The sequence below is a fragment of the Labrus mixtus genome, chromosome 7 (genome assembly GCF_963584025.1).
Source record: "Labrus mixtus chromosome 7, fLabMix1.1, whole genome shotgun sequence".
In the NCBI taxonomy this organism is placed as follows: domain Eukaryota; kingdom Metazoa; phylum Chordata; class Actinopteri; order Labriformes; family Labridae; genus Labrus; species Labrus mixtus.
This window is the reverse complement of record NC_083618.1, coordinates 9,472,895-9,487,641: the sequence shown is the minus strand read 5'-3', so window position 1 is coordinate 9,487,641 and position 14,747 is coordinate 9,472,895. Positions and strand designations below refer to the sequence as shown.

Sequence of the window (14,747 nt, the reverse complement as noted above, 5' to 3'; positions counted from 1 at the left end):
GTCACAAAATGACAGAGATGGTGGATGTTTTCCTTGAAGTGTGTTTGTGTGTTCTCTGTGTGTCTAGCGAAGAGAACACCCCTCTGGACCTAGACGATCATGGAGGCCGTACCTTTTTGAGGGTTCTTCTCCACTTAACTATGCATGACTATCCTCCTCTGGTGTCCAGAGCGCTCCACCTGCTCTTTAGGCACTTCAGCCAGAGACAGGAAGTCTTACAGGCTTTTAAGCAGGTATCCTACCATCTCATGCAATTCAATTAATAACATTTTGAAGCGAAATGTGATTTTCATTAGGTTTTTTAACTTTTTGTTCCACATAGATAATATATACATATGTATATATATATATATATACATATATATGTATATATATATATATATATATATATATATATATAGATTGATTGATTGATTGATTGATCCTGAGGGAAATTCCAAAATAATTTTATACATATGCATGCATGCATTCTTAAATACATTTACATTGAATGTGTTTGCAGGTCCAGCTGCTCGTCACCAGTCAGGATGTGGAAAATTACAAGCAGATAAAGTTCGACCTGGACCAGCTGCGCTCCATTGTGGAGAAGTCTGAGCTGTGGGTGTACAAGAGGCAGGGGCCAGATGAAGGCATGGATGCAGGAGAGGGGCTCTCTGCTGAGCCAGAGCATAATAGGGTTAGTTACATAGAACGTCAAAAGAAAACACACACACACACACACACACACACACACACACACACACACACACACACACACACACACACACACACACACACACATTGAGCCTGTTGCTATTAATAGTTTTACAATCTGTTTTTGATTCTCATGCATTCTGCAGGGGGACTCAGGGGGAACTGACAAACCAAAGAAAGCAGAAAGCACCAGCAGCTACAACTACAGGGTGGTAAAAGAGGTAACTTTCTTATTATTAACAAGTCTGGATCTGCCTATCTTGCATTTTTTTTGTTCTGCATTTCTTTATAAAAAATTTCCAAACAACTCATCCGCTCACTTTTTTCATTTTTTCATTTCTCTCTGTTGTGTATCAGATCCTGCTGCGGCTCAGCAGGCTGTGTGTCCAGGAAGGTCTGTCAGGCAGGAAGAGCAAGAAACAGCAGCAGAGGCTTCTGAGGAACATGGGGGCTCATGCTGTCGTCCTGGAGCTCCTACAGATCCCCTATGAGAAGGTTTCATCAGAAAAACATTGCTTAATGACCTAATTCTTGTCTATAAAAAGTGGGTGAACTCTCAATTTAGTATTTTTTACGCTTTAGGGAGAAGATTTGCGTATGCAGGATATCATGAAGCTGGCTCACCAGTTTCTACAAAACTTCTGTGCAGGAAACCAGCAGAACCAAGCACTGTTGCACAAGCACATCAACCTGTTTTTAAACCCAGGGGTAAGCAATACTGACACACAAAGCATCACTCAAAACACACAGTGTTACCACTGAGCTCACTGACACAGCGGTTCTGTTCTTTTGCTCCTCCTGTAAAGATTTTAGAGGCCGTTACCATGCAGCACATCTTCATGAACAACTTCCAGCTGTGCAGTGAGATCAACGAGCGTGTGGTCCAGCACTTTGTTCACTGCATAGAAACACACGGCCGCAACGTGCAGTACCTCAAGTTCCTTCAGACAATCGTCAAAGCAGAGAATAAATTCATCAAAAAGTGTCAAGACATCGTCATGGCAGAGGTCATGCATCATTACCTTCCTATTTAATGTTTGAACTTGGCTACCATTTCCTTTCCCCCCGGATATATTGATACACATTTCTGTCCTCCTACAGCTGGTGAATGCTGGAGAGGATGTTTTGGTCTTCTACAACGACCGAGCCTCCTTCCAAACCCTGGTGCAGATGATGCGATCCGAGCGAGACCGCATGGATGAGAACAGTCCTCTGATGTACCACATACACCTGGTGGAGCTCCTGGCAGTCTGTACTGAGGGCAAGAATGTCTACACAGAGATCAAGTGTAACTCGCTGTTGCCGCTTGATGACATTGTGCGGGTGGTGACCCATGAAGACTGCATCCCTGAGGTGAGAGCCCTATGAAGCAGGCTTGGTTGACACTCTGTACATGCAGATGCTTACAAAGCGATTTCTAATTCATCATGAGCAAACACATGATCAAATTGAAAGGATCATTACAAGTTAAATTAAACAATTGGGTTAATTTTCTTTCATTTTCACGTATAAAAGCAACAGAATTATGTTGACAGTCAAGCGATCTCTTCATGTAAGGTCAACTGCTCTTGCGTTGTCTCAACTTTTCAGGTGAAGATCGCCTACATCAACTTCCTGAACCACTGCTATGTGGATACTGAGGTGGAGATGAAGGAGATCTACACCTCCAACCACATGTGGAAACTCTTCGAGAACTTCCTGGTTGACATTTGTAGAGTAAGGAATACCAGGCGCACATTTTAAACTTCACTGAAGATATGAGGATTGTTAGATAAGGAGTCATTTTCTCACGTTTCGGCATTTTACAGGTGTGTAACAATACCAGTGACCGCAAGCATGCCGACATCATCCTGGAGCGCTACGTCACGGAGACGGTCATGAGCATCATAACGACTTTTTTCAGCTCCCCCTTCTCTGACCAGAGCACCAGCCTGCAGGTATGTTTACACAAAGTTTGACAGAATCTACAGTAGCAAGTTTGGAATAATATGATCACTTCGTGCTGAAGGAAATATGTCTTTAACAAGACGAGGACAAATCGTTGATTTTATTGTTGTTTTGAACAACAGTGGCTGAGGGAACATGATACGTTGCTCGATCTTTGTTGACAAACAGATAATCAGCGTGGTAATGTTCACTATGTGTTGTGCTCTAGGTGGCCGTCAGACAGAATGTAAGTACAGATAAAGAATGTACCAGCTTCACCATGTGACGTCAAACCAAATAGCTGTTTTCCCCGTACAAAATCCTTCCACTAAGACCTGAACAGAGCCCTCCTTTTCCCTGAGTGCATCCTGGAGTGATGAAATCAGTGACTTTTTAATTTCTGAGAATTGTTTACTCTGATTAACATCACTACCCTTTCCCCCCAGTAAGTGTTAATCAGAGTTACTTTAGTCATAGTCCTGTCGAGCTGCTCAGACAATTTCAGTGTAGATTAGGTATCGAGATTGTTGAAAGCCTTTTTTTTCTGATCAGTCACTTCCTTTAAGGAGTCAAAAATAGCGTTTTTTTGTGTTTTACATAAACAATGAAATAAATGTACACAAATAAATGTTAAACAAAATATTTCCTCTGCTCAGTTAGAAACTATTTGTCCGGTATTATCAGATTTGTTTGTATAATTGATTCTGTGCAAACACACACAAAGAAAAAACATTTTGGCTTATGATATCAGACTTTTTACAAACAGGTTCACATAGTTTTACATTCATAAAAAAGTGCACATCAGAGCACTTAACATGTCACCTAGGAATGTTAATGTGATTCTTAAATGTAGAGTAATGTATTTGTAGATAACTTTGTAATGCATCTTGGTTATTTTGCATGCATACTTTATGTCTTCACTGCTTGTATCCTCTGCTGCAGGCCTCTCTCTTGGGGAAAATATTCCAGGTATTTGCTGTCCTTTAATTCAGCAGGGGAACACAGAGTTGGGTGCTTACTCTGATACACATTTTCAACAAGCCTTGTTAAAAATGTATGTTAGTGTGATATTTTGTGGTGAAACTGGGCTATGTTGGACAAATGTCTGCTCAGGGATTTGTGGTTTTCCTGGGGAAGTAAGAAACAGTCACTGGGTCAGCGAGCTGTTCTGACTACAGGTGTAGTCACACTCTCTCTCTCTCTCTCTCTCTCTCTCTCTGCATCACTGTGTGGAAATATGTGCCTGTTTTTAAAAATGTAAAGGCAAAGCATAAGGTCCAGATGTTGGTGCTATAGATAACAGATAGGTATCTTTCATGTTGTCTAGGAACACATCTTTCCTCAAAGTACCAGAAAAGTTATATAAATACTATAATTTTAACCTTTGTGCTATTTTTCCTGTCTAATGTTTCCAGACCAGACAGCCAGTCTTTGTGCAGCTGCTGCAGGCTGTGTTCAGGGTCTACCACTGTAACTGGTTGATCCCGGTGCAGAAAGGCTCTGTTGAGAACTGTATCAAGGTGCTCTCTGATGTCGGTAAGGCCAAGATTCTTCTCAACACTCACATCAACTTAAAATAAATGTTGTCTATGACTAGTCCAAGTTTAACAGTTTCAAGCCATGATCTGATTTATCTACACAGCCAAAGGTAGAGCTATAGCCATCCCCGTGGACCTGGACAACCAGGTGAACAACCTGTTTGTGAAATCCAATAACATCGTCCAGAAGACAGCCATGAGCTGGAGACTTTCTGCCCGTAATGCCACCCGCAGAGACTCTGTGGTGACTGCTTCACGGGACTACAGGAACATCATTGAGAGGCTGCAGGTGCAGTATTTCTCCTTGTTTTGTTTGCTTACATATGTGTGCTAACTCCTTTCAAGTAGTAATTACATTTCCTTTGTCCTGACTTAAGGACATTGTGTCAGCTCTCGAGGACCGTCTGCGCCCGTTGGTCCAGGCCGAGTTGTCCGTTCTGGTGGACGTGCTTCACCGGCCTGAGCTGCTTTTCCCTGAAAACACAGACTCACGCAAGAAGTGTGAGAGTGGAGGTTTCATATGCAAGTAAGCACTGCAAATATCATCCTCCTCTAACTTTTTTTTTGTATCAAAGACTTATGAATAAGAGTATGCATTATATTTTAAGACCTTTTATCTAATCTGCAGGCTGATCAAACATACAAAGCAGCTGCTGGAGGAGAATGAGGAGAGACTGTGCATCAAAGTTCTGCAGACGCTACGAGAAATGATGACAAAAGACCGAGGATACGGAGAGAAGGTAGGATGAGCTGCAAAGCACAGAAAAAGTAGAGAGATACACTTTAGGAACATGCCAGGATTTAGCTTATACTCTCGACTGCACTGTGTTTAATGAGTTATTACGGCTGTAGAAAGTTTTCCTTAAATTGTTTTCCTTAATTTTGTTTTCTCAAAAGTAACTGGATGTTCATGCAAAAATATACAATATATTTTTATTGACAAATAATAGAGCTTTGTATTTTTGTTGCATTATAATGTTATGAATTTGTGTTCTATTTCTCACGATTTCATAGAATTTCACTTTAATTTCAGTGGAAAATAAATTGATGCTAAAAAAAAATCAGTTGCAAAGAAAAATAAGTCGATAATAAAACAACAATAAAAGATCATTATTATGTTTTGATTTCAATAAATCATATATCAAGCTCTGTTAATAATTAACAGGATCAGATGGATAGAAACACAACACACACAGATTTAGCACAAAAATAAAAAAGGAACACTATTTTAAAGACAATTGGCACGTCCCCCTGAGTTCACCTCTGCAGTCACTGAGCACGTGTCAGAAATGCTTTCAGCCACACTCACCTCTGTTTGAGAGTGCACTAACTCTACTCACACTGGGTAACAGCCATTCATAGAGACACATTTTTCTATGCTGCTGAAGTATCTCTGCAGTCTTAACTCACATTAACTAACATGACCCACCTCTTCTCCAGCTTCCTCCTTTCTGTGATGTTATCTAACCCAGTCAAACCTGTGTTCTCTTTCAGCTCAGGGCCTTTGATGATGAGATGGATATGCCTAAGGTTGTTTCTTCTTTTTCTTTTATTCGTGCCCTTATTTTCCCTAGCTGCTGTCTGTTTTGTGTACTAGTTTGTTCTGTAACTGTACCATAGTAGCTGCTTTGTGTTGTAGGTTGTAGAGGCACAGCTGGTAACAAGCAGGGGTCACTGATTCTGTGTCACCTGCTGCACATTCAGCTAGAATTACTAACGTCAATTTAACTGAAAACGCTGCCTAAGAGACAAAAGAGATAGTGTAGTGTGCGGAGATGAGTGCTGTGGAGTGACTGCGTGTTACTCAACAGGCTCGATGTTATTCCAAGGTGAAGAACTTGCTGGCTTGGCAACCTGCCAGTGCTGCATTTATGTCTGCACAATGTCCTCACACGGGGTATTAAACATGCCCTACCTTCTGCCAATATAAGCACCACGCATGGAAAGTCATTTTGGGACATGTTTGCTGTACATTGTGACATTATTTCCAGGTCTGCATTCTCTGTCTGCACATTGTCCTCATATGGTGCATTGAACATGCTCTACTTCCTGCCACTATAAGCACTGGATCTTACAAGGTGTGAAGGAACCCTTTGGGGACATATATGCCTGATCATTTAACATTATCACAGTTTGTATATAACATTATCTTAGCATTATCACAGTTCTATATTTGACTCTTACACAAAAAGTCGGATGTATCATGAAGCTTTAGGCAAATTATGACACAATTCATGAATGAAATTCATAGGGATGTCTTTTCTAAGCTTTAAAATGTTAATAATAATAATAATAATAATAATAATAGTAATAATAATGTAGATCTGTACTCCATATCTGTATGAGGTCTGGTTTAACAAATAGATGAAGATAGTAAAGCCATAAACTTCTATCTCTTCTTCGCCTTCTTTATTTCTTTTTATAGATTTGTTTTACTGTCTACAAAGCTGTTGGACATTTTACAGGGTGTTTCCCCTGCATCTCCTATAGGCGCCAATAGGGGGCACTGTGACTGTGCGTGCTGCGACTGCGTGTGAATTAATGAATGTGCAGGGCTGTGGCAGTCATTCAGGCTGTGTCCTAGTTTTCCTTGCCTGGGAGCTGCACGATTCCTGGGCCCCTGCCAAGTCCGGGCCGAGGTTACATAAGAACCTGGCTTTTTTTTTTCTTCCTGGAACTCAGCCCCTCCGCTGATGTGTGACCTTCAGCAGTAATTGCCAATAAAAGTGTGGAGGAGCTATTTACCCACAATGTGTGCGTGTGTGTGCGTGTGCGTGTGCGTGCATGTGTGCTTGTCTGCGTGCACTCCTGTGTGTATCAACGCTAGTTTGGGGAGAAGGGGAGAGAAGAGGGGTTATACATGAGAGTGTGAGAATGAGAAAGATGATCCTTGCACACACCTGTTTGATTCCGTCTGTCTGTCTGTCTGTCTGCACACAAAAAGCTCTGATATAGATGAGGCAGTTGAATGGAAAGCTGCTCCTTTCTTCCCCCCACATGCTAATCTTCATATTCCTCTTTTTTCCATTTATTTCCCCAATAAACCGTTGTGGCACAGTTCCTCTTCTGCACCACAAGTACTGCAAACAAACACCCTTTCAGTGTCAACCTAATGAAGTAGTCTGCTAGTGTTTGTGTAGGTGTTATATAAAAAAAACACGCCTTTGGCTCCTGTCTCCTCTGGTGACCTTTGTGTAAAGCAGTACTAGCTTATTATATAATACAACAGCAACAGGGTGTGAACCCGTTGAACAGGAATCATGGATTATTTTGGCCACATGAAGCAGTGTTAAGCAAAATAAGTCAGTAACAAGCCTTATTTTGGAATAAAGATTTTCAATACATTTTTGGGTGCTTTGATTTAATCTGTGATCATTTTAGACTCACTGCTTTAACAAACCTATATGTTGCTTTTGTAGTAAAACGTTTCCTCAATGACAGTAACATAAAGATTCATACTTGATGTGGTTTTGAGCATATGATATGAGAGAAACAGAAGGAAGTATTAGGTGTGATTAATCAAGGCATATTTTGGAGTCCAGAGAGCAGAAGATATGTTTTTTACTTCCTCAGTGTGTACACAGCACAGTGTTGCTAAATGTAAGGGAGGTGATTATCAGCATAACCCATCGCTCTTTGACTGTCAGTCTTATGTAAGAGCCAGAGGAGTGCAGGATACACAGTGTTGGGCTTTTCACTCACAGACTCCCCCTCTTCACCTGGCCTCATGTGCGTGTGGTCTAGTCAGAGTGTTATGCAAGAACTTGGAATAAGTTATGTTTCATCCCTTCCACGTCTCTAGCTGTTTCTAGCTCTGTTTCTTCTCGTCGCCAGATGAATGTACAATGATAATCCTCTATTTAAGCCTTTCAGTTTGAAGATAGTATCTAGTTCATGTCTAAATCTTCTAAGTACATTGTATTTAACACTGACATTGCTTGTTCCGGTCTGAGTGTTAAATTCATTTTACAGCGCCGGTCTAAAAGTAGGTCAGCTGCTAGGAAAATGTCAGACTAGCGTCTTTTAATTTAGTCTACTTTTCTGTCTGCGTATAACAAACTGCCGAGTGGTTTAAACATGAGTCAGCCTGTAAAGACATGTTTATTTACACACACACACCCACACACACACACACACACACACACACACACACACACACACACACACACACACACACACACACCTACAGTACACCTTTTACCCACACATTAAAGTACAATTAACGGTGTGTGTGTGTGTGTGTGTGTGTGTGTGTGTGTGTGTGTGTGTGTGTGTGTGTGTGTGTGTGTGTGTGTGTGTGTGTGTGTGTGTGTGTGTGTGTGTGTGTGTGTGTGTGTGTGTGTGTGTGTGTGTGTGTGTGTGTGTGTGTGTGTGTGTTTGTTCAATGTATCAGCCCGAAAGGTGTGAAACTGGTTGGGGGTTTTGTCCCGGGGAGTTTCCAGTGTGCAGGGATGCACTGTTGTGGGGCGTCGGTGAGAGGTTACGCTGTGGTCTCTCTGGTCAGGTTGGGGAAAGCTCAACAGCACATACAGTATCTGCTCTGCTCTGCATATCACATTGATGTGGTGACACCAGAAGAAAGTTGCCGCTGCAGCAGTAAGCATGAGCACCTCACTGACTCTCTGCTGAGCTCGGTCCCAGTATATACTCTGTGTTCAGTTGGGAGGAAAAGTGTTTTTCACATCAAGAGTAAAATTTGAATATCCAAATGATGTGAAGACCGAGGAGTTCAACACCAACTCAAACTTTAACGGTGCACTATGTACATTTAGAAGTGAAATTTGAAAGTTGGAGAATTAAAACAATTTTAATGCTTTATTTTCTGAGCTGAATACACAAACTGTATTCAAAGAACAAAATGTGTCCCTGGAACACTGTTTAGGGCTTAAAAGCTACCATGAGATTTACGCTTTCACTGTTGCGGGCCCCCCACCACAACTTCTCACATCGCAATTTATCCTCAAACAGTGTTCACATTTCTCTACCAAAACTACAGAGTGCACCTTTAAGTTGAGCTTTTTAACAAAGGGACTGGTGAGAAAAGAAGACATTCAAATCAATAAAATAATGAATGAATGAACTATTGGCGTTTTGTGAATGCAGTAAATTCTGTGTTTCCCTTTCTTCTTTCACTTTCTCAGTCTATCTCACTACAACTTTGCCCACCCACTGCACCTACGCTCTAAGAAAAACAACTCAATCTCTCTGTTTCACCATTAATCTTTTAGAAATGCTATGCAACACCGACGATAGGTGTTTGTAGTCCACAGGAACATATTCATATTTCTAGGAACCCTTTTTTATGAATTCCACAATGCAGGAACTATGAACTAATTTAGTTCCTAAAACCCTGTTTAGAGGAATCTCAGTAGCTCCTGCTTCAGAGTAGGTACTCTCCCAGCACAAGAGGGACATAGAGTGACCTAAATAAATGTTGATTGGTCATAAACTAGAGTCAATCCAGTACCACCCACCACCGTTTTAAAATCCCACTGTAAACGTTAGCGGATGGCAGAAAATAACAGTCGGTCAAGACTCTTAAAGTGATTAAAACACAAATAAACCAACACCAGGCATTATTGAGTGTTTATGCGACAGAGGAACACAAATTTGACAGGTCAAAGCGGAGTATAAAAATATTTTGAAGTATTTCCTGCCAGCTTGCTACATTGGGTATCCACCACACAGCCAAGCAGTGCAGTGAGAAGATGAAGAAACTGAAACAAAAAATAAATCACTGTTGGCTGGCCTAGGTCACTTTAAGTTTCATGTGAGCCATCACCATGGCCGGACGGTGTGTAGTTCTCAGGGAACTTAAGAGTATCTGAAAAGAGGATGTGTTTTTTTAACTCTGAAAAAATGGGATGTTTCCGGTGTACATGGTTCTTAAAGCCTTCAGCCTAGAGATAAGGATGTTGTGTGTTGAGCATGACACTGTAATATCATTTTTGAGCAGGGGATTCTGCACAGATGTTTCCTGTCAGGGCAGCTTTACATTATAAATAAAGAAGCCTTAGCGTTAAGCTACACAAGGTCCAGAGTGTACTCTTTCAGGCAGTGGCTCTCAAAGTGGGATCAGGGTTTTCTTTTCACTCTAATTCCATCCATGTGTAACACACATAAGGAAAGTACAGTGTGACTGTTTTGATCATGGGTTTAAACAAACATACAAATGAGAAACATCTTAAAACATATCCTTTCAGATGGGGGTCAGTGGTCTTCTTTGCAAACCCTATGGATGTCTGGGTGGAAGAACTACAACTTCAGAGAACCATGTGTTGCATTTGAGCATTAGTTTGTCTCTGATTTGATTAATTGATCCAGTGAATTTGTTTTTCGACTGAATTTTTGGCTTTTCATGCCTTTATTGAGAGGACTGGAGAGAGAATAGAGTCAGAAACAGGGATGAGAGAGTGGGAAATGACATGCAATAAAAGGTAGAAACGAACCTGAGACCACTGCTTCAAGGGCTTTAATCTCTGTACATGGGACATGCAATTTAACCACTGAGGTAAACCAGTGAATTCACTAAGTCAGTAACCTTTTTTTTTGGTTAACACATTTCATCTTTTGGTGACACAAGTAGTCGGTTTGAATTGGATGATTCACTTAATAAAAAAAATGTAGAAACCGAACCAATGCTTCCATTCAGTGAAGGAGAGATGGATAATGAATGAAGAAATGATTTTTATGGAAAGGATTTAAATCCCCTCAGATCTCAGAACACCTGTGGATTACTTTTGGGTGCTTTGGTTTAATGGATGTGACGTAGCTCTTTCCACATCCATTACCAAAACACCAAATGAGGGAAAATATTTTGGAAGAATCGTGTTGTGTTCAGAAACATGTAGAAACTGTGCCAGGAAGGGCTCCACGCCTCTGTTAAACACTGTGCAGTACAACGTGGCCCTGACCTCGACTAACAAAGAGCGACTAGTTCACCTGTCAAACTCTGCGTTTTTCTTTCTCTCTCTCCCTCTCTCTTCCTGTCCGTCACTCACCCTGCCTCTTGCTCTCTGTGTGTTTTTTTTTTGGTGACAGATGGCCACAGTAAGCAGCTCCGTGTCACTAGATCAGTGGCCTGGTTCCTTTTGGAGTGGTTATGTAACTCTAACCCCATCGCCCCCTCTCCTCTCCTCTCGCCCGCCCCTCTGAGTGTGTCTTTTTACATAACAGTTTATGTGGAGCGTTGCCTTTTACCAGTTTCCTCTCCACCGTCAGTGAAAAGGCACTGTAGGTAAAGGGGTCTCAGCTAAATTCCTGTCTGTGTAAACTATTGAGGAAGCTAGACAAAAGCACGGGATCCCAATAGAATAAATGTGATGACAGTGTGTTTCATCTAACTTAGACTTTCACTCAAAGTGAGAATCCCTCAGCTTGTGTTTACTCATCCATCACTTTAAATGACTGTGCCAGTGTAATAACTGTATTTACTCATTTTTCACTTACATATTGTAAAAATAACTTGACATTTTTGGGGAAAAAATGTCTCAATCACTGTAACCAGCAGAGACTCAAGGAAGTGCACCTGGCTAAAAAATACCCACACTCTTCCAAATGAGTCCTTTTTTATTCCTCAGGGGTTTTTTTTGTACAGAATAAGCATTTATTGTAAAGATGGCAGATTTTTATTTTTTTTAAGGTTTGGCTGGAGCTAAGCTAGCATCGCCACCATCCCCATGTTTCCAGTCTTTGGGCCAAGCTTAACTAAGCTTAGCTAAGTTAAGGTTAATGGCTGCTACTTCATTAGCTCCTGCTTTATTTAGCTTCGTCTGAAATGGCAGTTTTAACAATATTCCAATTTAAGAGTAATTTCTCTAAAATTCTCTTAACCTAAAATTAAAAATAAGCTTAATAGGAAGTAATGTGTCAAAAAACAACAACAACAACAACAACAACATAAATAGTCATTTGCATTGCTTTTGAGTGAATGCAGAGACTGATACTTAAACTACAGGCAGTCAACGTGTGCTCATCTCCTGTCTCAGCCTGCCTGCTTCCCTGGTGTCTAACACAGCGATGAATGCATGGCCGCTCACACTGGACAAATCTTTGCATGGTCACTAAAAACAGCTGAATGGCCTCTGAATGGTGTTTTTTCTTATCCTGAAATTTAACTTATTCTGTGCTGCATGAATACTAACCCTGTGCATTTATCTGTTGATCACTTTGTTCACACTCCTCACTGAACCCAGCAGCTGGATCAGAACCAGCCTGAGAAGCTGTTGGAGGACCAGAAGAGGGTAGGTACTCACAGCAGCATGGCAGCACAACTCAACACAAGCAGCGGTTATGCAACTTCAATGAAAAGTAAACCTTTAGTGACGTTTTCTGCTTTGATCACCTGATTCAATTCTTTAAGCAACATCTAACTGCTCGTTAAAGCTGCATAATACAAAGAAGGAAGGGAAGAATGAAGGAAGGAACTTGTTTTTTGTAACTCTCATTCAAACCCTTCCACACCCTCCCCCCCAACCCGTCTCTTTACTGTTGTATTTATGCTACTTTGTAGAGCTTTAAATGTTTCCATCTAGAAGTCATTTTCTATCTTTGTTATCCAGAATGAAACGCTGATTAAAGTTCATTACTTTAGAATAATCTCCAGAAAGAACTTTATTTAACATATACATAGATTCAATGAATGATGTCCCTAACGAGAGGACTTAACCTATCTAAAACTTTTTTTGTGAACATTCAATTTGGAATATTTTTTATTTTGTGCCAACAATTTAATTTTTTACTTACACACACACACACACACACACACACAACTATTCCCTTAAAATTACAATTTTCTTTAAACGGAAGAGGCAGAAAAACAGGAATATAAACACAATAACCTTTCTGAGCCACACCTCCATCGATGTGACACTTTTCCTGTCTTCAACTTAAGAATCAAAACATATAATTTTTGTACCATTACAGGTGCAACGATCATGTTGACCTCACCAGCAGAGATAACAAGTCGTTGGAGCCAGCTTTGATTGAAGCGTCATAACTTATTTGCGTTAAAGTTTCATTTAATTGATATTGCTCGATACACACCAGGTTTGTGCCGACAGTTTAGATGATGCTCAGACACCATGAGGATTTGTGACTCAATACTTATCTCTATCTGAAGGGCAGTGTTTCCCTATGAGACAATAGAATCATCTCCCCATGATGCTGTGTTGTTCAACACACTGCATACAGCTGATGAGTCTCTTGCCGGGGAAAGATGAGAGTATTGTTAGAATCCTGACCTCCGGAGTAGAATGATGGCAGCACAGCTTACATAACATCGCTGTCATCTGTCAAGGACCGCCTACAGCTGACAATGATTTGCACATATTTAAGCACAAACACACAAAAAACACATCCCCTCTCTTTCATTTCCTTCACTTTATCCCATGGGAGGTCTGTCAGGTAGCTCTGGGCCTCAGTTGCCATAACGACGACAAAGTCGTGCAGTGGCTGCTGAGCGGAGAATGAGTCATGGTGTGGGAGGGCTGGCTGCAGGTCTGTCTGAGTTAAAACCAGGACCTCTCATTGTTACTACAGGGTCAACGCAATGCTAATAATGATCACAGAAATGTGTTAATGACCTAAGTTGTCCTGTTACGGACATTGACATCCAGGAATTCTGCAAATGAAATATTGAAGTTTGTAGTTCTACATAAGTATAAATAAAAGAGCGTGGTCGTAAAGACAGGCAGGCTCTCATTTCCTGTGGTCTGTGGGTGTTTTAGGCTCTTTGAATGCATCAAAATATACAAGATATAACTGATGCTGCGTGTTACCCCTGTTATACAAGAGCTTCTCTCCTCATTGCTGACATCATGTTATTACATCCTCCCCTTTCTTTTTCCTCCTGTAGGGCGAGGCGCTCAGACAGATTCTGGTGAACCGTTACTATGGCAACTTTCATCAAAGTGGTGGGCGGAGGGAAAGCCTGACGTCATTTAGCAATGGTCCCCTCAGTCCGGTAGGACCCAGCAAAAACCAATCAGGTGGGCACAGTTGTTGTTGTTTTCAATCGCTTTCATATCACCACTTATTCTTTACAGCTGGGAAAAGTTCTTCTTGGTCAGTGCATTCATATCCATGATAAAACTAATTTTGACATCTCCACCCTCCGAGCTGATGTGTCTGTAATGCATTAACCAAAGGCCCCTGCCAGAGAGAGCTTTGACTTTGCTGCCTGTAAAGACAGCGGATACTATCAGGGAGCAAAGTCCTGATAAACCTTTTTGGTTTTTTGGTTAGCCAAAATGTTTTCTGCCCCTGTAGTTGTTGTAAAGCAAGCTTCTTTTAATAATGTTATACAAGGATATGACTGTGTGTGTGTGTGTGTGTGTGTGTGTGTGTGTGTGTGTGTGTCTGGCCCTGAGCACGTTATCAGCTGCACAGTTGTGCTGTGAGCTGCCCTTTGAGCACGCAGAGCACAATACTCTTATCTGTAAATGATAACACGGTCATTGTGTTGCTGTCTGCAGTCAAAATACTGCAGCTTTGCATATCTATTCAGTGTTTCTGCTTTTATTTGAGTTCTGTGTCTTGAAATGTAGCGTGCATAAGGTAACGTTTTATCTGGAGACAGATTCTGGAGGA

At 41.1% G+C, this 14,747-nt stretch overlaps 1 protein-coding gene across 4 annotated transcripts in view; it reads left to right on the top strand.

Moving 5' to 3' along the window:
- LOC132977796 (inositol 1,4,5-trisphosphate receptor type 1) overlaps nucleotides 1–14,747 on the top strand; it is a 71,189-nt gene that overhangs the window by 29,097 nt on the left and 27,345 nt on the right. Inside the window, exons 26-41 of one of the 4 annotated variants that reach the window (XM_061042639.1) lie at nucleotides 68–233; nucleotides 503–676; nucleotides 840–914; nucleotides 1,051–1,188; nucleotides 1,276–1,401; nucleotides 1,500–1,700; nucleotides 1,795–2,046; nucleotides 2,284–2,409; nucleotides 2,502–2,630; nucleotides 4,035–4,155; nucleotides 4,262–4,446; nucleotides 4,535–4,683; nucleotides 4,786–4,897; nucleotides 5,652–5,687; nucleotides 12,356–12,400; nucleotides 14,014–14,146. In XM_061042639.1, coding sequence (XP_060898622.1) covers nucleotides 68–233; nucleotides 503–676; nucleotides 840–914; nucleotides 1,051–1,188; nucleotides 1,276–1,401; nucleotides 1,500–1,700; nucleotides 1,795–2,046; nucleotides 2,284–2,409; nucleotides 2,502–2,630; nucleotides 4,035–4,155; nucleotides 4,262–4,446; nucleotides 4,535–4,683; nucleotides 4,786–4,897; nucleotides 5,652–5,687; nucleotides 12,356–12,400; nucleotides 14,014–14,146 — 2,168 coding nt within the window. Of the gene's footprint in view, nucleotides 1–67; nucleotides 234–502; nucleotides 677–839; nucleotides 915–1,050; nucleotides 1,189–1,275; nucleotides 1,402–1,499; nucleotides 1,701–1,794; nucleotides 2,047–2,283; nucleotides 2,410–2,501; nucleotides 2,631–4,034; nucleotides 4,156–4,261; nucleotides 4,447–4,534; nucleotides 4,684–4,785; nucleotides 4,898–5,651; nucleotides 5,688–12,352; nucleotides 12,401–14,013; nucleotides 14,147–14,747 lie in introns of all 4 variants that reach the window. The other 3 variants (XM_061042638.1, XM_061042640.1, XM_061042642.1) reach the window with 3 other exon arrangements.